Source organism: Callionymus lyra, chromosome 11, assembly GCF_982586985.1.
Source record: "Callionymus lyra chromosome 11, fCalLyr1.hap1.1, whole genome shotgun sequence".
Lineage (NCBI taxonomy): Eukaryota > Metazoa > Chordata > Actinopteri > Syngnathiformes > Callionymidae > Callionymus > Callionymus lyra.
Window position 1 is genome coordinate 13,287,779 of NC_141828.1, and position 25,221 is coordinate 13,312,999.

A 25,221-nucleotide genomic window follows, 5' to 3' on the forward strand; every position below is an offset into this window, starting at 1 on the left:
AAAATACACAATCTGAAACACTAAGGGGTAACTAATGTGTTGATTTAAGTGTGTACTAAATATATCTTGGACTTCTATTGTATCATCAGTATGTGTTTGTTTGTACAAAACTCTTTTAGTTTGAAATATTTACATAAGAAAATGTGCTTAAGCTCCGCCCACTGAATACATCGTTTTTTCTGGAGATTAAATCTTGTTTACCATAACCACGCCCACTCCAGGAAGTCTCCGCCGCGATGGGACTCATTGTATAAACAAAGCAGGGGCGTGATTATAGCTGGCTGGAGGAGGAGTCAAGATCATTATTACGTCATAATGGACTCCGCTCTCGTAACCTCTCATTCGCCAAGATTTCAGACTGGTAAGAACTTTATAAAGTAATAACTTGAAAACATGGTCATGATGTGGGACTTACTGATAAATACACAAACCAAACAATACAAACTATAGAACTTACAACAACCCATAACACACCTTCTCAACTAAAAACAAACACACATTTAACACAGTAGAACAAAAACAAACATGCTCAAATATACATTAAGTTTTTTATTTTATTATTAATATGTTGTTTTGTGTACGTGGTCTGTTTTAAAAACGTACTTATAGACACACATAACCACCTTCTCACAACACAACAAGTTATTTCAACACACAATCTTTCTGAAACATGGAGAACACATACTAGAACCAAAACATGCATGTCGTAACTCTACTGTTCATACAAGCACCACACCAAAAACACCATAGAAAGATATCATGGATCATGAAACACAACCTTTTTTTACTTGCAAAATCCAAACTCAATGGCATGAACTGGAAAGGAAATACACAAAAACAAGTGCATACAAACAAAAATATGATCAAAAAACAAGTTGACATCAAGACATACAGATGCTTAAACATTGCGTCTACACAGTCACATAAACATCAAAACACTATATGTCACACATATTCCTTTTAATCAAACAAACACGAAAAGCAAGTACACAAACTTGTGAACTAAATATATAGACTAAAGTTGTATATATTAATTGTGTTGTTTTGATGTCCCAGTTGTGTTAATCTCCTCGCCCGCAGCACATTGTGTGTCTTTGTTTCTCCGGCGAGAGGAATGTCTGAGAAGAAAAACACCATTGAGCAGCATCAAAGTCTTTCATGCTCCCACTCAGTGAACTCCTCTTTCATTCAGAGCCTCAATGATGGACAAGACTCTAAATCTCGTCTACGTTCGGTCCTCAGGATCAGAGAGACGCTTAGATCACCTGCAGGGATTTAAGGAATTGAAGCGTCTGATCTGTTCATCGTCATCTAGTTCATCGTGGTTCTAATCCATCTTGATGAGATGTTAGGGTCGAGGACTGCTCTGGCCTTAATTCAGCGTGGCTAGGCTAGTTAGCATGATGTACTAGCTGATCACATGCACACTTTTATAATAAATAAATGCATTTTATTTTCACGAGAAACTTAAACCCTCCTCCTGATTTTTTCTGGGTTCGCCCCGGGTCTCCCCCCTTAGCTCGCCCTACTGAGAAACTCATCCTGACTTGACTGAAACAACCTATTTGAGTCTCTCCTGGTCGACAAGGCTCCTATTCTCGTTTTTAAAAGACTAGTCCACGCTCCCAAGCTATATAACTAAAAAAGAAAATTTTGATTCTTCTGTTTAACTGATGATTCAACCGGCAGATTAAAAGGCTTTTGGCTCAGCTCTTTCGTCAACAATCCATGTCATGAACAAGATAGTGATGAATATTCTCTTTTCATCTAATGATGATGAATTCTATTTTTATTAATCTATAAATATAATGTTTTAACAAAGCTTCATAATAAGTCCCATGTTTAGTTTGGATTAGATAATATAATAAAGTCTATCTAATCTAAACATGGGAACAGTTTTAAAACGTTGAGTGCAATACCTTCGCTCACCAGCAGATGTCAGGTTTGCGTAACATAAATAGTAGTTAGTCTATAAAAAAGGTATAACAATATTTTACAATGTATATGTGGCTAAATTGAGTCACGTGATAGCTAAATAAGATCCAATCCTTAACTTGACGTATGTATGTATGTATGACGCTTAAAAATGTAGTACCATAGTGTAGTACTATAAATGGCCAACAGGGGGAGTGCACGGATAACGTAATAACACCACAATATTGAAATCCACTAAACAGGTCTTTTCAAGAGTGAGACATTTGAAACAATATCTTTGTCCTGATTTTCATACAGGTTGTTATTGATCAACGTTATGGATTCACGTCCTCTCAGTTTATTCTGATCGAAAAAACAAACAGCAGCTCGCCATGGCCTCAGACATTAAGTTCATTTAAAGCCAAACATAAGCAAAGTGGGAGAAGATGGAGGGAAACCACGGAGACTCGATTGGCAATTACCACAAAATATCTTTTATCACGTGTTAGTCTGTGAAGCCTGGTGAGGACTTTTTTTGTTTACTCGATCTTTGTACAATGTTATATTGTTAAGAAATAAAGATAATCAATTGTTATTTATTTTTATCACAGCTTTGATTATAAACTGCAGTCAAACCACACAAAATAACACATAACTCAATACATGATGAAATATTTAATCAAATTTGGACCAAATCGTGCAGAAAAAAAGCTGATTGTCTTTCAGCTTTTTTCTGCACTTTAGACTTTTACTCTGGTTTAGTTTGAGGAAAACACACGAATGGGAGAAATAGTGATTACACATGTTTGTCTTTATCAACAATGCTTTTTAATTTTCTCAGACATATAAAATGTGTTGAGGATTTCAATTTATGTTCTTAAAATAACTAATAATGTAAATATATTTTTTAAATAGTTAGTTTTAAGCGACAAGAAACATTTAACTAGGTGTGAAAATGCATGACTAAAACATAATTTAACTTACATTTTCAACACAAAAGTTGTGTAGCTATGGGGAATGTTGGCACCACAAACAAATCCTGTGTTGTCTTTACAACGCTGGCAATTAATTGAATACAAAATGGGGAAAAAATGAGGTTCAAAAGTCGACATAAAATTCCTTATTTTATCTATAAATGCAGACATGGATTTCTGATCTAAAGCTGAGAACTTTTGCACCACAGAAGTCAAACGACGACAGTCAACTGTGCCAAATTATTTTATTGTAATAAAAACTCAACAGTTGTATTTTCCAAACATAAACATTTCAGCGAGTGCAAACATCAGAACAACAACTACACCAAATTGAACCGCAGCGACTCTAGACCACGCCTTCCTCCTGGTCGATGAGCGCGCTCCGGCTGGAGAACACGTCGGCGAGCATGTGTTTGGGGATCTCCGAGCCGCGGACCTTCAGAGCGTAGCAGGCGTCCTCCACCTTCCCCAGACTCTGCCGGAGCGTGTGCAGCTTCTTGGAGACCTCGTAGGGTCCCGTGTTGCCGATGAGGGAGAAGCCGTCGTGGATCTGCCGCAGGAACTGGCTCAGCTGGAAAGGGGTGTCGATGTCGCCGTTGCCCACGCTGCTGATGCACATGCGCATCAGCTCCCCCGTCAGGTCGGCCACGCCCAGCAGGTAGTCGGCCGGCGTCACGTGGAAGGTGAGCACTTGGGCTCCCTGAGCGAGGGACTCGTCCATGTCCTGGCGCAAGAAGGAAAATCTTTTTATTCCAGGGAGACACATTTGACTCACCGGGTCATTCTTTGTGGTCCACAAAAGTTTTTAAATTGTTGGTTGGCAATTAAATTTGCAAACTTAATTAGCTTGTGTTAGATCAGCTACTTACTCAATCACGCAAGTCGACAACATCTTACAACATTACACTTTTCTCAAACTGTCTCAGACAAAAACTTTGACTCTTACTTGAAGGCTCTATGAAATAAAATAATAAATAATAATAAAATAGAATAAAGTTCTACCTCTACCTCTATATAACTGTTGACATCCATAACTATCTTAAACACTAGAATCTTTATAGGTCTAGATATTAACATGAACATTCATCAATTTTGATTTGAGCTAACCGTACGGTGGGCCACTACAAAATGACTTGGCGGGCAAGATTTGGCCCCCGGGCCTCGACTATGTGTGTGGGTTAAAAGAAGATGACGGTGTTTAGTTGCCGACATCCAACAGTTTATATATCGATTTAGTAACTTTTAAAAACATGGTAACTGCAGAAGATAAATGGGAATTTGGTAGAAAAAAGAATAGAAAATTAAGTCACATGTTGTTTGTGCTTCCAGAAGAAAAATAATAAATTTTATATAATAAATAATTGCAATTAAAATGAGATATTACAAATGGCAGCAGTAAACAACAAATACTGCGGGACTTTGAGTTTGAAACAGCAACAGTTAACCATCTTAAATATTTTATTCACACTCCCTAATTTATTAATTAATCTCCCATTTACATCACAAATATGCATTTGTGAAAAGCACTGTGAAAGACCATACCTCTGCCAAGGTACTCATTTTAAAACACAGAATAAAATTGAAACAAAAAAACATACCAAGACCTGTGTTGGCTAACGGCAAAATCAATAGACTACAGGTGATGTCTTAAGTATTCCTCTATCTCAGGAGGACAAGAAAATCATCTGAAAGTTGATTAAATTGAACGATTAGATTGTTTTTCTTCGCTAGTTCTTATCACAAAATGGTCCTCTTTTATGGCTTTTAAATTCTTGAGAAGTTAAAATTTAGAATAAACCTTTGAACACCACTTGAATCCCATCATCCATCCCATCATCATCATCACATCATGAAACGTTCACTTGAATACGATCAGAGCTTCTCAAGTGATTCTTCTAACGAGAGCCTAATCTCCTTGGCAGGGGTAGTAACAAGTGTACCTTGGCTTCAGGCTGCTCCGACTTCAAGTAGACGAGGCGAGCGTTGATCTCCTCGAGGCTGATGAGCGTCCGGTGTCGTATGTAGTGCTGGAAGGAGACGGCCTCCACGTACTCCTGGATCCCTGAGCGAGACAAATCAGGAGTAAAACACACTGTGCCGTGGATCAGAAAGCGCTAATGACGCTGTAGAGTCAGGCCATCAACTTGTTATCTTCCACAAACTAGATCACACCGGCAAGATAGAGATCGAAAATAAAACACGTTTCCTGTCCAGATCTTTTGATTCAGGCAGCGGTGTTGTGTTTTCTGCCGCGGGCCGAGATGACCCCTCGTTTGTTTTCCCGCCCTGAGTAAACAACAATCAAATAATCACAGGACGGAAGACTTTGTGTCTGAGGTTTACTTTGGGAACGGCAATTGAACTTCAAAAGGGACGCCCGCTATCTCTCCCTCTCTGCTGCTGACCACTGCACAACATCTCCACTGGACCCCGACCACTTTTACTGGTCCATGCGACAGGTTTGTTCTGTACCTGCCAGCAAGGAAGTTTCATTTTTTTTTCTGCAGACTGTCTTTCATGGAAAATCTGCAGCCGGTAATTTAATATTTACTTTGTGATCCATCAGTTTATAAAATGGTTTAACGCTTTAATGCAATGTTGTTTATAAATAATCAAAAGTAAAGACAGGTTTTATCAAAATTCAGACCAAGCCAAACCTAATTATAATAATTAAATAGTCATGAAGTGAGACTTATTATTTGTCGGATAAAGAAAGCAGAGAAAAGTAAAAGCGTTTCTATTATAAAAAGAAAACAAATTGTGAGGTTATAATTTAAAAATGGACCTTTATTCTCAGCAGGATCACTTTAGCAAAGGTCTAAAGCATAATCATTTAAACATGTGTGCGACCATTATTTGTGCGTTTATATCCATTTCTGAAATCATTAATCATCGATAATTTTATTCTTTATTATTAATCTGAAGCAGGAAAAAAAAAGCAAACAAATATATAATATTAATAATTATTTAAACAAAAATAATAAAATGTATACATTTACATCAACAGAAATGTATTTGAAAATATATAAGAATGGACCATTTTGAAGTGGCTTCAAATTGAAATTTTCATTCAGAGAAGCAGACTGAGTGCATGAATGCTCCTTCCCATGATGCAACACTAATAGTCTCAGGGACTCATTCATTCCTCGTGCTATTAGACTGTTTAGTTTAGTTTAGTTCAGTTTTAGAGGATAAGAGTGAAAAGATGATATTCCATGTTAATCTAAACGTCAGGATACTTTGCAAACACATGGTTGAACAGCGGCGGCATTTAAAAGACAATCCAACAGGATGTGACCACAAAAGGTCACTCTGACTTTCAGGGCAGGCTTGGAAGGTTTATCTCGCTGACATTCGCTGGCAAGAGCAGCTCATGACATTTTACTCATGAGCATGAAAAATTCAAAAGGTTTAAAATCACCTCACGAGTGCAGAGATGGTCTTCAAATGAACCGTCAATAAACGAGGCTGTTTATCAATAATTTGTTAGGCTAGTCATGATTTCCAGTACTTTTGAGCCTCATGGGCAAAATAAAATGGAGAACAACTTCTTTGTATGTTTAAAATTAATGTGTTTATTAATTTTAGTATAGGAACCCTAACCTTTCCCAGCTACATGGGGCAAGAGGTGGAAAACACAATGGCAGTTTGGCAGCGCAAAACAAGTTCACTAACTTTTTGAAGATTCTTTTTCAGATTTTTGTAATGTTATGTACATCCAAGTTGTACTACTGACACTAATTGAGAAATTTACTCTTAAAAACTCAAAAACTACAGAAACTTTTCGTCCCTTAAATGTTTTCATAGTTTGTTCATTCTATTGTATTTCGAAGACATTTTACTACTAAAAGAAACGTGCAAATTCACAAATGAAATATTTTTTCTTCTGGGTTTGGTTCATAGTTTGTATAATTGTTCAGAAATAATGTTTTTAACCCATGTAAAACTTTATAAGACTGTGTTGTAATTCAACTGTTGCATTATCAATGAGATTTGTTCACAAAAAAAAACAAAAAAAAATGTATGCAGATTTTTTTAAGTTTTAAATGTGTTTGTATATATTTTTTTAATTGTTTCAAGGGTTATTTTATTCACAGTTTGTACTTCTGTATACTTCCTGGCCACCTTGCTACTTAAACATTACATTTTGTAGTAATTAAAAAAACATTTACAAACTGAAGAATCTTTATTAACTTTTTAAATTGGTTCATAGTTTGTAGAATTAGTTTATGCTTTCCAGCCAAATTGTTAAAACAAATAAAAAACACAAATGAAAAAATGTCTAAAAAGTGTTTTTTTCAAACAGATATGTGTCAAAGTTTGTAAATCTATTTCACAATATCTAAAACAATTCCCAGAGTTATACAAAGTTTGTTATTTTGTTTTGAACTTCCTGGCCACCGTACCCCTAAAACACATGAAAGACTTTGAACACATTAAATAAAACCACAAACCGCAGAATATTTCTAAAATACAATTGCACATTATGAGAGGAAATCAGAGTCCCTAGAGAAACCAACGTCACTACATTTTTGTGACATTGTTATGTCTTGTTTTGATGAAAACAATTTCAGATCAACTTCATCTGAATCATTTGGTTCAATAATTGACCATAAACTGTTGGACTCTTGACAAACGTGTTGCTGCTGCGAGGTCAAAGCGTCACCTTATCAAGTCATTAGGTCCACATTTAGCCTTCAAACCTTTAATAGGACTCAGTGGGAGGAAAAGGAGCGGAGCCATTAAACATGCCCGGAGACTTGGTGTCCAGTGGAGATTAGCTGGAGGACCCGTGTGCCGCGGCGTAATCGAATGAAGACGATAAAAAATGAACAGAAAAAACGAAGGGACTGGTCTAATTGGTGGGAACTGCCGTTGGTCACGTCGCAGAGAAAGCAGCGGCGGTTCCAGAGTGACAGTAATCTGAAATGGACTTTCCTGGCTGCTAGATAACAGCGAGCCCAAACGCCCTGAAATGCTTTTCTCCAGACATGTTGGCAACAAAAACAAAAAAAAACAACGATATTGATGCAAGTGGGAAAACATTGTTATCAGAGGGTGTGTCGTCGTTACGTGGCCTGCATCGATAATTAAACATTAGATGATCAAGAGTAAACACATTAGACTGTATTTTAACTTAGTATAGCACAAGTGTCAAAGGGAATTAAAATCTAAACGCTTCTAGTATTTTTTCAATTTTTTTAAATAATGCTTTTATTTTGGCAGCGTCATCCTGCTTTTATCTTCATTTATCTGATCTTTAAGTCCCGCCGACCTCTGCCTTATCACTCTCTCGACCCTTTTAGTGAAATTAAACTTGCCATCAACCCGGAGCCAGAATGAGAAAGTGATCCGAGGTTCACACCGAGGTTTAAGTGCGGAAGTCTTGTACTCGTGCACGTTTAGTGCTTTTAATTAACTCAAATAAACCCAGAGAGTGCATACCTCTGCCAAGCAGGTCATTTACTCGAGATATATATAACTTTTTTATCTATTGAAATGTTGTTGATAACAATCAGATCAATGGGACTGCAGGAACTCCCTTGCATGACACACACAGTATGACTGAGCAAGAATAGGAAGCTCACGCTTCTGTAAAGATTCAACCAAATGCTTGATCCGGATTATGAAACGGAACATCGCTAAAAAGACCTGAACATTTTTACTGAAATACTTAGTTTTTTTACCTAAAGACAGATGATGACCTCCATGGCAGATTAAACAATTGCCAAACAATGTTCAGGAGGTAGAGCTGTATTCTGAAATATGGGTTTATGTCCTTGACTGTTGAGATAACATTCATGGAAACTAAATTAGATCTGATTAATAAATCATTGTTATGACTTCAATTGTTAAAAACATGCATTTAACACTCGCCTGCTGTTACTATAAAAAATGCAGCGAGAATTCTGACATGCTCTAGTAGAAGAACTCACATCTGGTTCTTACATTCTGAGCTATTCATTGTCAGGCTCCTTCTTATATCACTGATCTGATCCAGACTTACACCCCACCTCTGAGGTCTGTGGATCAGAATCTACTGATGGTTCCTGAACACGGTTCAGGACCAGAGGAGAGAAATCCTTCCAGACTGTTGCTCCTAAGCTTTGGAACCATCTTCCTCTCTCTCTGTGTTTGATGATCTACTGACTCCTTCAAGAAACATCTTAAGACACCTTTATTTGTTCAGGTTTTTTCTTAATTTTCTGGAACTCTTGTGTTTGTCCTATGTTGTCTTGACCTTTAAGAGTTTTTTAATTTGTATGTATTTTAACTGTGTGACCCAGGTCTAGAAAGGCGCTTTGCAAATAACTATTACATACTTACTTACTTAAAGTCACAATGAAATTGTTGTTCACTAAATCTGTGATGGCACTAAAGATGTAACGTCAACTGCAGCTCTTTGCATCAACTTTTTAGTTGTAATTTATTATCTTTGACTTTACTTAGCCAACGTTGGGTGACAGTGGCAGCAGCTCAGGTAAGAGATCTCCAAGTCAACTGGAAGGTATCTTTAGTGTGTTCTAGATCTGCCCCGGGGCCTCCTCCCAGTTTCCCAGAACACCTTAGAGAGGCTTTCTGTCCTTTCTCTTTACAAAAGTACAGCAGTTCTACTCCAAAACTCTCACTGATCAACACGTATCTCACTTTATCCAGAAAGTCCATCTTTACCATAATCTAACATCTTTAATCAGTCATGTCTAACAATGTTTGCTCACCAAGCTAAACACAATATAACTGGTCAAAACAACTTCTCGTTTAACCTGAAGCAATCATTTCAAAGGATCTTGTAACTATAATCCTGAACAGAATGGTCTGAACAGAAGGTGCTAATTTCACAGGCAGCTATTTGTGGGTGTCATGTGCATGACCTGTGCACGGCTCACCTGGAGTGAAAGCTCTATGAAACTGATGGAGGTCTTCTCCTGTTAGCTCCTCTGCTATCTGACCAATCTTCTGTCTGACTCCATCCAGCTTCAGATCTGCCTCCTTCAGGATGTCTTCCACGTTAGGGACGCTACCAGTTACCAAAAACGAAACTCATTAGAAGTAGAACTTTGATATTGCTTCAGTATTAGTGTCATTCATCACCTGGTCACTCTATGGAGGAGAAAGATGGTCCTCTTGCTTTCTATGGTGATGTCACGGCTGATCTTGACGAGACGCTCATGTTTGTCGTGTTTGGTTTCGAGCTCCTGCTGGAAAACTTAAAAAGGAAGTATATTAGATTATCTGACCACACAAACTTGGAGGATATATCTGCTGATCTATACCTTTGAAGGACGCGCTGATGGACGAGCTGGCATTCGAATCCTGACCACTTGAAGCATCAGCATTTTTCCGTGGACATCCCTCGGCTAACAAGACACACAGAAAGTCAGAATCTAACCACAGGATACTTAAACGTGAATAATTTAGCCGGGTGTCCAGACGTTGTTAATTAATACTATGGTTTTATGAATAAAGTTTGCTACATTAAAACATTTCTAAACAGCAAATAAGATATTGACAAGTTGAACATGCTGAGCAAACTTGGAAGAAACTGCCATAATTATTTTGATTATAAAGCCTTTCCCCCCTTACAACTACTAGGTACTGACCACTGCACAATGCAAACAAAAGTAGCTTTAAAATCATGAAGCAGGTTAGCATAACACCATGGTTTATACATTTGTTTTTTAAATCTTGCAACAATAAACAAGTTAAAAAGCGTTATGCTGATTCGTATATGATGAATACGTGACAAATGAGGGATTACGTTGACAGAACTTCCCAAAGACAAACACCAACCAGGTGTAATGACCGAAGCAAATTCGACATGACAGTAAGAGACCAATAAGAACTATGGTATATACAATAATAACAAGGTAAATGCAACTGCTGTCAGCAGCATGAAGCTAAGAGATGCTAACAACAAAACAGTCGCACGGCAGCTCCTCTACTGTATCATTTTAAGCACAAAACCATGAACCTACCTTCACGTTTACTCATATCTTGCCGTTATCTCGTCTTTTTATTTTTGATAAAATGTCGAACGAAGTCAAGATTTCTATTTCTCAAGTAAAGATGCGAACTGCACGTTGCCTGCAGGAGTGGATAGCATCGAAAACAACTACCTGAAGAAAAAAACTGTCCCGTAAAAATTGAACCGTCTAGTTTTGACTCAAAGCAAGATTATTTTTGGAAGAAATAGAATTATTCAACAGTGAAGTTAAGCAAGGGTCAATTAGGGAGTTATACACGTTATTTTATAATATTCATGCAGGCATTCACGTGGACAAAATAACCGCGTGGGGCATTCTGGGAAATGTAGTCTTGTAAATATAGCTCGGTTATTTATTATTATTATTATGGTTTTATTTGATTGTTATATATATTGTATTTTTAATGTGTTAATAGTAACAGTATCATTTTTTTTTAAAAAAATATATATTATTTACAACAACAAAAAACAATAAATCATAATTCACTCAATTAACCCTCTGTATTTTTGGAGGAATCTAATGCAGTAGAGTTGCCTCAAACTGTAATTAACTATCTGAGACTTTAGTACTCACAACTTCAAACTTGTGTTACCATTATATGGTATAATTCAGGTTTTACCGAGAGAGTGACATGACTTTGAATGGATCAGTTTAAAAACTTGAATCCACTAACATATTTGGCCTTTTAAAAGGTAATGAATCTAATACACAAATGGATTCGCAGTGTTTCCATACTCAATTATTTAATTTATTTATCAACACATTTCTTATTAATGTATATATAAAAACGAATTAAATTGAATTAAACAATTAGAATATATAAAATCACATTATTGTTATGATTATCCCTACAAGTCACCATACAGTGATCAAAGTTGTGTTGAATTACAAATTTTGAAGTTTTTATTTGTACTTGATTTAAATATACATTGTTGTGCCACAAAGAATTTCACGAACGCGAGTCAGGAATGAGGACGAACGCTGAAGATGACGTTGGCTGATGATGCGTTCAGGTACTGCTCGTGAATTCAAAATACCATTTTTTTAAAACTGACAGCCCGTTGTTAATCGTTTGAAGTTTAAAAACGAAGTACTGTTTGGAGCCAGACAAACGAGGTTTCATACTACACTGGTTTCCTCCCACGCAAAAACAATAATTGTCCACCTTTTGCTGCATTCGGATGGAAAATTTGGAAAACCAATAACTAAACCGGTCTTCAGTGTCGATACATAAATCATGTTTCAGTGTAATTTTAATCATAAATCCTACATTTTTAAGCCATTTTGCCAAAGACAATTGTACCATGTCCAAAACGTCCCATAACGTCCCACAATAAGACTACACTAAAAAAAGATTAAGATGTAAGCCATTTTGTTGAAAGTACGAGCTTTATACTTGAGTATAAAGTCTCTGAACTTCTTCCTGTATCCTCCCTCACTCGCAGCAGGAAGCCGTCAACGCCGAGTCAGGTTCTGCTCGAGGTTTCTGCCTCCTAAGAGGATGTTTTTTCCTCGTGTCTGTCACACGGTGACTCACTCAACTTTGATTTGATATTAAGACATACAGCATAAATGAAATTGTGGTCCTCTCTGACCCACGATGCAACACATGAAGAACATGAATACGGTTGAAAGGACTTAACAACATACATTAAATACTTAAAACAATTAAAGACTTAAACAGACATTGGTTAAGACATTAAATAATAAATAATAATAAATAACCTACAAAAAGAAAGAAATAATCAACAAAAAGAAATAATCATAACAACTAATAAACATAATATAAACAAAGAAATAAAGTTCAAGATCAAGTTCCTTTTATTGTCAAATATGCATGTATTAAGACATACAGCATAAATGAAATTGTGGTCCTCTATGACCCACGATGCAACACATGAAAAACATGAATACGGTTGAAAGGACTTAACAACATACATTAAATACTTAAAACAATTAAAGACTTAAACAGACATTGGTTAAGACATTAAATAATAAATAATAATAAATAACCTACAAAAAGAAAGAAATAATCAACAAAAAGAAATAATCATAACAACAACTAATAAACAGAATATAAACAAAAAACTTGAATTCAATTCAATTCAATTTTATTTAAAGTGTCTTATCATAACAAAGTTATCTCAAGACACTTTACAGTTGAAGTAAGAATATAGTTGATTAAGGAAAAAAGAGATCCCAGCAATTCAACAATGAGTGATAAGCGAAACACTGTACAGTGAACTATGGTGAGGAAAAACATTCCTTTTAGAAGGCAGAAACCTCGAGCAGAACCTGACTCATTGTTGACGGCCTCCTGCTTTGACCGGCTGGGAGGAAGGATGGCGGGGGGTAGACAGATGGATAAGGAGACGAGTGAGGGAGGATATAATAATAATAATAATAATCTCTATTTATATAGCGCCTTATAGTGAGAGAGTAGGAGAGTCCATGGAGGTGCTGGAGAGAACTCGGGATCTGATGACGTGGTGAAGATCCTGGATCAGCAGCAGCTCTGGAGGTGGAGCCCTGGGGAAATAAAAAGGAATTGGAACATTTAACTTTTATATTATATTATATATTATTATATTTTGGTTAATCTGCCTGGGGGAAAAATATAAAAAATAAATATTGAACAATCTATATTTGAGTGTCATCCTCCATCATTTGTGTATCTTTACTTGTACAGATTCAAAATAATTAATTAAATCTAACGTCGACACGCATCAACGCTTCCACGTGTTCACGGAAAGCTCCTTTTTTCCCGACACCCTTGAACGCGCACGTAAAGGCGGGCAGGACTTCCGCGTTGACGTCAGAGCGGGACGGCGCTCCACAGTCAGAGCGAGAGCAGCACACACTCACACCGAGCCGTCGCCATGCATCACTCCCGGGGCACCAATGCTGCCTGAACGACCCGGAAAACCCGCCCGGGGAAACACAACCGCAACAACTTATTTCTCTGCTAGACAATGTGAAGAGGGAGTAACGGTGATGAAATTGTCCGCTTTCGAAGCTACTTTCCCGTTCGGCTCGGCCGTGTAGCGTGGCACAGGCGGCGGTTCGCTGCTCGACAACTTGTCGGTTAGCAGCGGGCGGTTGATCCCCTTAAAGGCGCAGCAACCGCCAAAAAAAAACATGGAGAAGCAGCAGGACAGCGACCTGGAGCGACAGTACTGCGAACTTTGCGGGAAAATGGAGAACCTCCTGAAGTGCGCTCGCTGTCGGAACTCCTCTTACTGCAGCAAGGAGCACCAGAGGCAGCACTGGAAGAAGCACAGGCTCATCTGTAAGGAGGCGGACCACCGGGTCCAGAAGGACCAGAAGAAGCCGGAGAAGAAGACGCACCGGGAGAAGACGCCGGACAAACTCACGCAGAAGAAGAGTCCAGACCGCTCGAAGACGACGACCAGCGACGACGACGACGAGGACAAGTCGTCGGAGTCCGACAGTTCCGCCACACCTAACGGACAACAGGCGGGTGGTGGTCCCGCGCCGCCCCACAAGCTGGCCCTGGAGCTGATCGTGCCCAGCATGGACAAGAGCGGCCACTGCGTGGTGGACAACTTTCTGGGGCTGGACATGGGGCTGGGCATCCTGGAGAACGTCCGCGCGCTGCACAACAGCGGCCAGTTCACGGACGGCCAGGTGGTGAGTCAGAAGAGCGACTCCACCCGGGACATCAGGGGGGACAAGATCACGTGGGTGGAGGGGAAGGAGCCCGGCTGTGAGAACATCCGCTTTCTGATGAACCGCATGGACGACCTGATCAGACACTGTAACGGCAACCTGGGCAACTACAAGATCAACGGCAGAACGAAAGTAAGTTATTCTCGAGAGGTGACCGTGAGTTTGTGAAAAGTTGAAGAAGTTTCAGGACCGATTTGAGGTGTAAAAGCATCTCCTGGTGACATCTTCTGTGGTCAAGGATTATTAATCGATTCTACTCTGATCACACTAGACCAGAGTCTATAATTGTTCAAGGGCCACATTCAATTATGTGAAAGTTGTTAGGGGCCGTCAAGCCAAAGAGGAAGACGAAAAAAAAAAAGTGACATTCGTCACTAGGATGTGACTTTTATAAAGCTAAATAAGCTGCAATTGTATTCCTGATATGAGTTTTAAGTCTGCAACTAACTTATAAAAAAAGTTTTAAGGGATTAATATATACTCGAAGAATTACACACACAAAGGTAAATGAGTTTTATGTTGAAATGTAAATGAATAGTAAACAAATAATACATTTGTTAATGCATTAGAACTATTTATACATGATCATATCATTACGAGGGCCGCATAAATACAGTCAAAAGGCTGAATGGGGCCCCCGGGCCGCACTTTAGCCCAGGTCTGCACTAGTACCTAAATATGTCGACAACAAAAAATATCTTTATTTTTTATATAAATAAGGGGAGAAAAATTGTTGTTCTAATATGTTCTCTGTAGTCATTTATATGTAATTTATTTTTGAATTACTGCAATATAAAACTCCATATTCAAGATGACGTACAAACTTGATAGATGGATGGATGGATAGATAAACTTTATTGATCCCTTAGGACTTATATATATAATACTTCTTTTACCCCTTGATCCTGGAAGCTATTTTTTTTTATAGTGAACTAATGCTTGAATCATAAGGTTTATTTTTCGGTTAATATTCTTGTATGCTGTTCCTTTATACGATTTTTGCTCCTTGGTGGAGGTATGCAGAGTCTCAGTGCTTTTCTGTTCACATCAAAAACTGTATAATGAGGTCAATGAATGCTATAAAATTGGCATGAAAGAGCCACACACTTATACACACTGTATATAGCAAGAATTGACATAAGTTATGTTTAAATATGACGGGAAAACATTTTTAAAAAGTACCTTGGGTTGAGGAGTATAGTATAAACTAGGGATGCAAATTATCTAGTAATTCATAAAACAAAAGTTGTTTTATCAATCGGTCATCGATTAATTGATAAGCGGAAACTTTTCTGAGAACCTGAATTTCCCTCTGAACAAGTTTTATCTACTGTATATGTATCATAAAATGCTATCTTGTGATATAAATCCTTATGCTTTAAAGAAAAAAAAATGCAAATCATAATTCCATAATCAAATTTTTATTCTGGGCTCACTTGAGGGCAGGGAATTACATTTTGGTAGCAAATTAAACATATTCTTAATAGAAAATATATCTAAATATTACACTCATCTGCGACATTGGAAACATTAAAAGCGGCAGCATAAAAAATGCATTCCTGACCATAAGTATACTATATTTACTACTTTAACATGAAAATAAATTATTTATATTCAGAAAGTTTTGGAGTTGTTGGACCGGTAGTGTGTGCGAGGAACCGTCAATAGATTCTGATCCACAGACCTCAGAGCCCGAACTGGGGTGTAAGGCTGGATCAGATCAATGATGTAAGGAGGAGCCTGACCATGAATAGATCTGAAAGTAATGACCAGAATTTTAAAGTTGATCATGAAAGAAACTGGCAGCTAGTGAGGAGTTTTAAGGAAATTCCAAGAAATGTAAGTTCTTCTACTAGACCAGGTCAGAATTCTAGCTGCAGATTTGATTGTAACCCTTCTAGGCTGTTGCTCCTAAGCTTTGGAACGATATTACTCTCCCTCTGCACTTGATGGATCTACTGATCTTCTTACTTTAAAATACTTCCACATGTTGTGATTTTGGCGTCTTTGTCATCATAAACCAACTTATAGTGACTCCAAACTACACTACTACGCCTTGCCCTCTTCATCCTGTCCAGTGTAACGTTTCTCGTTTGCCTTGTTGTCGTCAGATCTCTGCTTCGCTTGTGTTCCTGTGTGCGTGTTAGATTCGCCAGGAATTACTGATTCAAAACGCAATTAATTGCAATTAATTGCATCGAGTTATCTCTTATCGACCATTGTTTGCATCTCTAGTATCAACTGATCTAATTTGTGAATCAAGGCAAAGTTAATTATTAAATGAAAAACAAAACACTGGTTATTGATCGCATTTTTATCTGCACATATGCTATTAAACAATGCATTATAGTTTAAATATTAACGTTTTGTATTACTATTCATCAATTTGTTTAACGACATCTTATACCACAGATTGTGTAATCTCTTATCCAATCACAAGGATGCTGCTTGACTCGAATCCTATTCTTGCCGTGTATGTTCCCATTTAGCACTCATTTATTTTATTCAAAAAATGTTTCTTTGTAATTGTTTTTTGCGCCTACAACAACAACAGCTTTCTTTGTGAAACCATTAATGTTTGCTACAACTGGCTTTATGATTGAGCAAATATTACATATATTATACTATAAATAATACACTTTCTTCATTAGGTTGATTTATTTGACAAGTTTGTGGCATCTCCGTGAAAGAGAAAGTGTTCAATGTTCTCACATGTCTTTTAAAGATCTATGATTCTGGGCCGACATGCTGCTCTTTGTCGGCGCGACGATTGATACCAGCTTTTCAATGTCACTTGAAAGCAGGACCAAGGCGTACATTTAATAATACATCACCAGAAGATTGCAGCAGCGGCTTCAGTCGGGGTCCACTTAATAATTTACTCTTAAGATTTGAGTTCAAGTCTTTTTATATAATACGTTGGTTTTTGTGAAGCAGTTACTGATGCAGGAAGACGGGAAGTTACTGTGGATTATAACGTTCAAAAGTGAAGCACGTGAATCAAACGGGACAGGAAACTCATCGAATCAGGAGTTGATCGCATGATTGATTTGGGATCGGACGGGCTCAGGAAGTGGGATGGGTCCGACCATTAGGATGAATCTGTCAAGTCTCTGGATAAGAGGAAGGTCACGGAGGTTCTTAGTGAGATGAAGTGCAGTTGATAAGTGAGGCTGTGAACCCGTTTATAGTAAAAAAAAAAAATCATCTCTCCATTGAAAGCATTTTCACAGGTTCATATCATCGGTGCCGCAGAATTACTGTCACCGGTGCACCGTGAGGTTGCGGTCGTTTCCCTGCAGCTGATGGCGGCAGTCTATTTGATCAATGTTAATAAATGCCAGGACATGAGCGTATGAGGTGGAACAGCTGAATCATAGTTGACCCTGTGGAAAAAGAGCAGACCACTTTGCTCCGGTGATAAATCCGGCTTCATGCGTGCCAGCGCCAGCTCGCAGCTCGAGATAGCGTTCTAATGTTTCAACTTTGGAGACGCTTGATAGGAAAATGTTACAGATGAAGTTCCAACCCGTGCCAGGTTTTGTCTGATAAATACAACCCGAAAGAGACAAAACACTCACTTTTTCCTGTTAAAAACTTTATCACATTCGACTGTTGAGTAGCGTCTCGATATTTTTCTTCCAGCAAATTCTTAATCGGTGTTATGAAAGCCTAAATGTGGACGGTGTAGTATTTTTAAACGTATCTGTTTCCCTACCTTTTTAAAAGTAGTTGATTCGAGAAGTGAGTTTGAACAGCGAGTACCCGCTGCTTGTTTGCTTTTTACCTGAATAATTTTCAAAGTTAATTGGTTAAGTAGAATTTTTCGCACACTTTACTATGATGTTCCAATTTTCTTTTCTATTTGCCATCGATTCACTGGCTATACTTTTTGTAGAATGGGTTTTATTTATGAATCTTGATTCTGCTTCTGAAGAATGAATTGTGAATTAAATATTACCTAAATATTATAAAATAAATTACCCTCTATTCTCTATACATGTAAATAGACAACAACTCACAACTATGGATGGTTTACGATCAGGAACCACCCAACCCTTAACACAAATAATGCAAAAACATTTTTAAATAATACACTGGGGTTTGACATGTCATTTTAAAATATCAGCTATGCATTAACATATTGTGCTTCTACTGCTAGTGATTATTCATTAATAACCAATATTTATTATAACCAATATTCACAAACTTAAATAAAAGGCCCCTTTCCCTCAATATATCTATCCGTATATATATATTCTAGAGGAAATTATGAACTAATATATGCCATGTATCGTTCCATTAATATTATCATTTTCATTAGCGGCTTGTATTCAATGTTTACAGAAAGTATACAAATCCACGCATATTACACACTTGGTCGCTGACCCCCACGAATCAAAATAAACACACACATAAACAACATTGACAGGTTTAGGAACTGGTGAGTTTCGAAGGCAAACAAACCACTAAATACTTGTAGCACTGCATTTAAACAATGAAATAAACTTGCCTAATAAAGTTGTGTATTTTGCTACAGTTTTTCCCACAGTTTTTCCAACAATTCCTCATCGTTCCCTTTTTCACCCTTTCCTTGCTCGGCATTTTTAAAGTTCACCGCCTGACCAAAATTCATGGGACACCTTATGTCCCTTCGAGACGCTGATGTAACGAGTGTATCACAAAGTGCTCGGCTGTTTCCGTCGTCAGTTAACCTTTGACACAAGCTTCCAAAATGTTGTATATTGAACAATTCAAAATTATAAATAACAGTCAAGTCGGGACGATTTTACTAGGTTAATTCGAAGAAACCGTTACGCTACCAGTATTTATGAACAAATTAAAAGCCAAAGGCAGTCACGGCAAGTTGTTGCCATAAAAACGGGCATTACGGCAAGTGTGGAGGGCGGTTACGTGGTTGCCGTGGTTAAATTCGAACCCTGTAGATAGATAAACTTTATTGATCCCTCTGAAGAGCTCTTCAGGAAATTGTTTTCCAGCATAGAGCAACACAGACGATGATTCATAAAACAAGAACAAAGATCAATAAAATAAGTGCAAGATCACACAATTAAATATAAAGATAAAGAACATGGATTAAAGAAAAATTCCAAAGACAAAGGAAACAAAGATTAACATGGAATAACACCTTTTCACTCCACTCCTGCCCCCAAACTCGGAATTAAACAGTCTAATAGCACGAGGAAGGAATGAGTCCCTGAGTCTATTAGAGTTGCATCATGGGAGGAGTGCACTCCATCTGCTTCTCTGCTCACTGATGACAGTGTTCAGAGGATGACTGTCATCATCCATGATGGACAGTAGTTTGTCAGGTGATCCCGTCTCTGCAAGTGTCACCAGTGCAAAAACAGGAATGCATTTAGAAGTACTTTGACACGGTGGTCCCAGTTTTTGTTTTACCAACTTTTTTTTTTACTGATTTGATTGAGTGTGTGTGTTACTTGTTGCATTAAAAGCCTAGTTCATATTTGGATCCTAGTGACCATATTAAAGTTTTCTTCTCCTCATAATACTTTTCGTTCAAAAAGCTTATTAACATTATTCATTTGCATGTATTGCAAATTAGCATAGTTTGTTGTTTGGTAGAAATGGAAACTTTTAAAGATTCTACAGTGAACAAATTTAACGTTTTAGTCTGTACCGAGGTTGGTCGTCGCCGTCTCTCTAGCATTCTTGGAAACCATGAAATGTTTCTTTTTTTGTAAACGGTTTGTGGAAAGCGGAGGCGTGTGCGGATGCTTGACTTCTTTACCTACTGCCCTACTTGCGTGGGCAAACACCGACGTGGACTGTGATCAGGAAACGTTAGCATGACTTGCACAAATCAAGGCCGTCCAGTATCAATGGCTCAAAGAGGAACGGAACAATGTAAGCAGAATTCACATTTAGAAAGAGTTTTATTTCTGAGAGAGAGCTTTATTGCATGTGGTGGTTTCTATTGCTGCTTGATAACAAAGTCTAAAGCCGGACATGTTTGTTTCTCGGCAGCCCGGGCATGTTATGGCCATTATAACAGTGTGGGCATGTGACGGCGTGGCTTCTCTCCGGTGGCTGTTAGTATAGCAGCATTTGCTGTCCGGGGTCAGGAGAGTCCATTAGCGTTCACGGAGCTGTCGAAAAACTATATCATTAGTTGTCTGAGTTATGTTGTACCATGAACACGAGTAAGTCTAGTGGGAGCGTTTGCGGCGGGGCGATGTTATTCATTCCCGTGGATGGATGGAAATCAATTAAAAACATAAAATCAGTTGTTGTTGCCAACTTGAACGATGCCGACTCTCGTCCGACGGTCGGGATGTAAGTGTTACTTTCCAGCTCGCCAAAGTAGCCGCTTCAACCAAGTCATTCCAGACCACTTTGCTTGTGAAACTTTCCATTTAAGCCATTTGTGTGGCATCTTTGTTTATCTGTGCAGATCATCACTCTCTTCTGGGTAACCTCGGATGGTTAAATTCACAATCGACTAGTCTTCAATCATTTTGGGATCATTAATGGGATCAAACTTATACTAGCATTAGCATGTGTCTGCTCTTTAATAAAAATAATAAGCTTCCAGTTTGATGTGTTTAGATTAGGGATGCAATTCATGAATTTAATGTTAATTTATTGATAAGCGGCAATTTTTCTGAGAACCTGAATTTCCCTCTGAATATGTTCTATCTACTGTATATGTGACTTAACATGCTATCTTATGATATAAATCGTTATGCTATAAAGAAAAAATGCAAATCATAATTACATAATCAAAGATTTGTTCTGGGCTCACATGAGGGAATAACATTTTGGTAGCATGTGAAACATATTCTGAATAGAAAATATGTATAATTTTACACTCGCATTACATTATACTGTCATCTATGAACAGTAATAACGGCAGCATAAAAAATAAAGTGAATTAACAATTAGTGGAGCAACATGAAATATCCAGTATCTGTCTGTTTCCTTTTTTAACTCTAAACTCTGTTTTAAAGCCAAAATGAGTCCAAACATCAGCTTTAAAATCTGAGGTTAAGTATATATTTAACTTTTGAAATAACATTTTACTTTGATTCAAAGTAATTTTACTTATGTTTTTGTAAAAAAATTAAAAATTAAATGAATATGACTTAATTAAACTTGTTAAATGTATTTTTGTGTCATCATCGATCGTCCTGAAGTTTGTGAAATACAAATTTAGCGAGTGGACGTCACACACATGGAACTCTGCGCTGTCGGCCTTAATTCAACCAGTTATCAAACACAAACTCTATTTAAAGGATTGAGGCAGATTCCAATGATTAAGTCAACATTAACACTAACAAGAAAAGTTGTTGTTGACTTTAAGGCGTCTGAAAGTTTCTCTCGTCTTTAAAGAACAGCAAAGGTAACTGCTTCATTTTGTTTAGTATTTCTTGTTTCTTCGATCTCCTCATATAGGGATTTCTCCTCCAAACATCTGCAAGCAGCAACACTGCAGCGGTTAGCGTTGTTGTTAGCAGCAGCAGCTTTTCGTCGGCGCATATATATATATATATATATATATATATATATATATATATATATATATGCCACAGTGCAGATTGGAATCCAGTAGGATCTGGAATCCTACATTCTAAGCTGTACTAGTACAGTAGGATCCTACTGGGATCTGAATATTGGAATTCCAATCTGTCCTAGGAGGATTCTAGATTTTACTAGTAAATTCCAATCTCTACTATGAGAGATTGGAATCCTACTCCTGTATTGGGATCTGAATATTAGAATTCCAATCTGTCCTAGGAGGATTCTAGATTCTACAAGTAAATTCCAATCTCTACTAGGAGAGATTGGAATCCTACTTCTGTATTGGGATCTGAATATTGGAATTCCAATCTGTCCTAGAAGGATTCTAGATTCTACAAGTAAATTCCAATCTCTCCTAGTAGAGATTGGAATCCTACTTCTGTATTGGGATCTGAATATTGGAATTCCAATCTGTCCTAGGACAAATGGGAATTCTACCAGGACAATCTTCAATTCTAATAGGAGCAATTCAGCATAGGTAAGCCTACATTCACCATTACTATTCTTGGTTTATTACTTCATATTTTATACATCTGATAACACTTCTGTCAATACACATTGTAACCATGGGGACAGGTCCAGGTCATAGACCTTATTCATTTGGACCATTGTGGATTGTGCCATAGATTGGAATCAAAATTTGTCATAGGACATTTCGCAACTTAAATACCGTCAATCGCAATCTGTCCTAGGATAAACTCAAATCTATTTCCATGGTATGGTGTTAATGTAAAGTAAACGACAATATTCTTATCGACCAAGATTATATTCGGAATCTACACATACAGACTTGGAGTCTGAAATTCTATAGTTATTCTCAAGTAGTGTAGGAGTGAAATATTGAAAACGGCTACACCAATGCTTTTCACTTCTATACCTGTACGGAGTGAAATGTAATTAAACACAATATCCACTCGCCATTTTATTGTGTCAAATATATCGTCCTTGGGGACATGAAGTCTTCTTGCAGTAGAGAATTTTCTTGGAGCTTGAAGTGCTGGGTTACTCGGAACTTAAATTTTCTCCCATCTTTGCACTTCTCCCACTTGTCTAGTTGTAATGCTTGTAGAGCTTTGTCATATCTTTCTTGTGTGATGCAGTAGCTTTCCTTCTTTCTCTGCCCAAGGATGCTGATCGTTCTTCAAGCAATCTGTAGAATTCTGCTGCTGCTCATCCGCCGCCATCACTTGATGAAACTACTTTATGCTGTTGCTTTGACATCAACTTTGGAACTGGCTTGGGAGGGGGAAATTGGCTCTTTTATGCCGAGTCACTTACTGGAAGAAACGGTTGAGCATATCGAGTCACTAACTCATAATGGTCGTATGGAAATGTGTCTGATTTACATATCAAAATTAAGATCCAAGTTCAGTAGCAGGATTCCAATCTGTACTAGTAGAGATTGGAATCCTGCCCCACTTTGTTTATACAATGAGTCACTTGGAGGTGGAGACTTCCAGGATTGATGACCTCAGTGCTTGACCAGCAAGAGCAGAGTGGGTGTAGTTATGGTAGGCAAGATTATATCTCCAGAAAAACTGAGCTTTTTTAGTGGGTGAGGCTTATACACAGTACAATAAAGGTTTAAGATCAATTTCGAAGACTCATAAATCAACACATTAGTTGCCCTTTTAAAGGAAAGGGATATGAGATGTTTGGTGAAGGAGGGCAAACACGGTAACGATTAAGATAAATATGGTGTGAGAATGAAAATCCTGTTTAAGACACTTTGGTAAATGAACATTTAGTTTGGCCCGTTACTTGATGTGCTGAAAGATTCTGCTGTCCTGTGTTATTGGGTTTGACAGTTTCAGGTACTGTCTAGTTTAAGGTAGGTGCTCGCCAAAAAATGGAAAAAATTAGCATGATGGTGCATTTAATGTCAACTTGGTTGTGTGGTGCAGCATTTGTGAAATGTATAATAGTTTTATTGTAGGTATGAGTGTTTGTGTGTGTGTGTGTGTTAAGGATTGTGTGTCTTTGTGTGCCCTGGGTGTGCCCCGCCTTTTCGCCCGAAAAAGCTGGGATAGGCTCCAGCCGCCCCACAATCCATAAAGGAATAAGCAGCACGGAAAATGAATCGATGAATTTTAAACATTAAAATTCAGAGCTAAAAATGTTGAAGACCAAAGTTGTGCATTGCGAAATGGAACCAAAATTTATGGAAAGTTTCTTTGTACTGTGCACTAATAGGAATGTTAAACTCGACAGTTTTCTTATGCAGCAAAGCCAATTTTTTAAAATCTACTATAGTTTTTAATGACGGATACATTGTGCACTGTTACTGTTGGCATTATAAAACATTAGCAGCATCAAATTACCTATTGAAACATCACATGTAGGCTAGCTGGATGCCCAACCAACATCATACAGTGACGGTCTACCACTAGAATGAGGAAGTTGGCCGTTGACCTAAATCTTAAGCAGACGAGAGGAAGTCATGTGCTAGTGGTCTCCAAGCTTTAAAGCCAATTGGAAGTTTTAGCATAGAAGCTTGTTCCTTCTTTCTTGAACATTATTGGCCTTTTTTCCCCCTCACCTGTTGTTTCAAAGTGAAAACATTTGTTCACCAAAACTATCGCCTAAATTCTCTGGCGATGCCGTTTTCTTTTCCTCAGAGCGCGGTACTGTTAGTTTGCCAATGAAAAAGTATCAGTGACTGATCCAATTACAGAAATCAGCTCGCTTGGCTCTCATACCAGAATGGAAACGGAGTGTAAGCCAAGGTTTAATAAAAAGTTTGCTCAGAAGAAAGTTTCTTTTTCCACTCCCTTCATCAACTTAAATCCAAACCCATTAGGTTTCCTGTGTTGGATGATAAATGGTGTTGAGTAGTGGAACCAGGAAGAGCGGAAATTGTGTGTTGGATTAGATGCACAACCAACACGACACACAATTGATAAGATGCTAATTATAGATAAATGGTATCCTGGTCTCGCTGCTTCCCATATAAATTATATGCAAAAGTGACTAGCCCGAATAAAATGTATACATATAATATAAACAAAAAAAATGTATTGTTCACTTTAAAAGTCATTATTGTAATAACACTTTGTGATAAATATTTGTTCAGATTGTTTTGCCAATATTGGTCT

General features: G+C 37.7%; 2 protein-coding genes across 3 annotated transcripts in view; one reads left to right on the top strand and one right to left on the bottom strand.

The window, feature by feature from the left end:
* Positions 1-3,116: 3,116 nt before the first annotated feature.
* On the bottom strand, positions 3,117-11,127 carry tsnax (translin-associated factor X). The gene is made up of 6 exons (XM_087802560.1): positions 10,865-11,127; positions 10,163-10,246; positions 9,981-10,095; positions 9,776-9,906; positions 4,829-4,950; positions 3,117-3,612 (listed from the first exon to the last, which is right to left on the bottom strand). The coding sequence occupies exons 1-6, from the start codon at positions 10,878-10,880 to the stop codon at positions 3,235-3,237; spliced, it is 846 nt and encodes a 281-aa protein (XP_087658686.1). The 5' UTR covers positions 10,881-11,127; the 3' UTR covers positions 3,117-3,234.
* Positions 11,128-13,708: 2,581 nt separating this feature from the next.
* Positions 13,709-25,221, top strand: part of egln1a (egl-9 family hypoxia-inducible factor 1a) — a 32,140-nt gene continuing 20,627 nt past the window's right edge. Inside the window, exon 1 of one of the 2 annotated variants that reach the window (XM_087802826.1) lies at positions 13,709-14,695. In XM_087802826.1, the coding sequence (XP_087658952.1) occupies positions 14,012-14,695 (684 nt within the window). In that variant the 5' untranslated portion in view covers positions 13,709-14,011. The remainder of the gene's footprint in view (positions 14,696-25,221) is intronic. The other variant, XM_087802825.1, reaches the window with a different exon arrangement.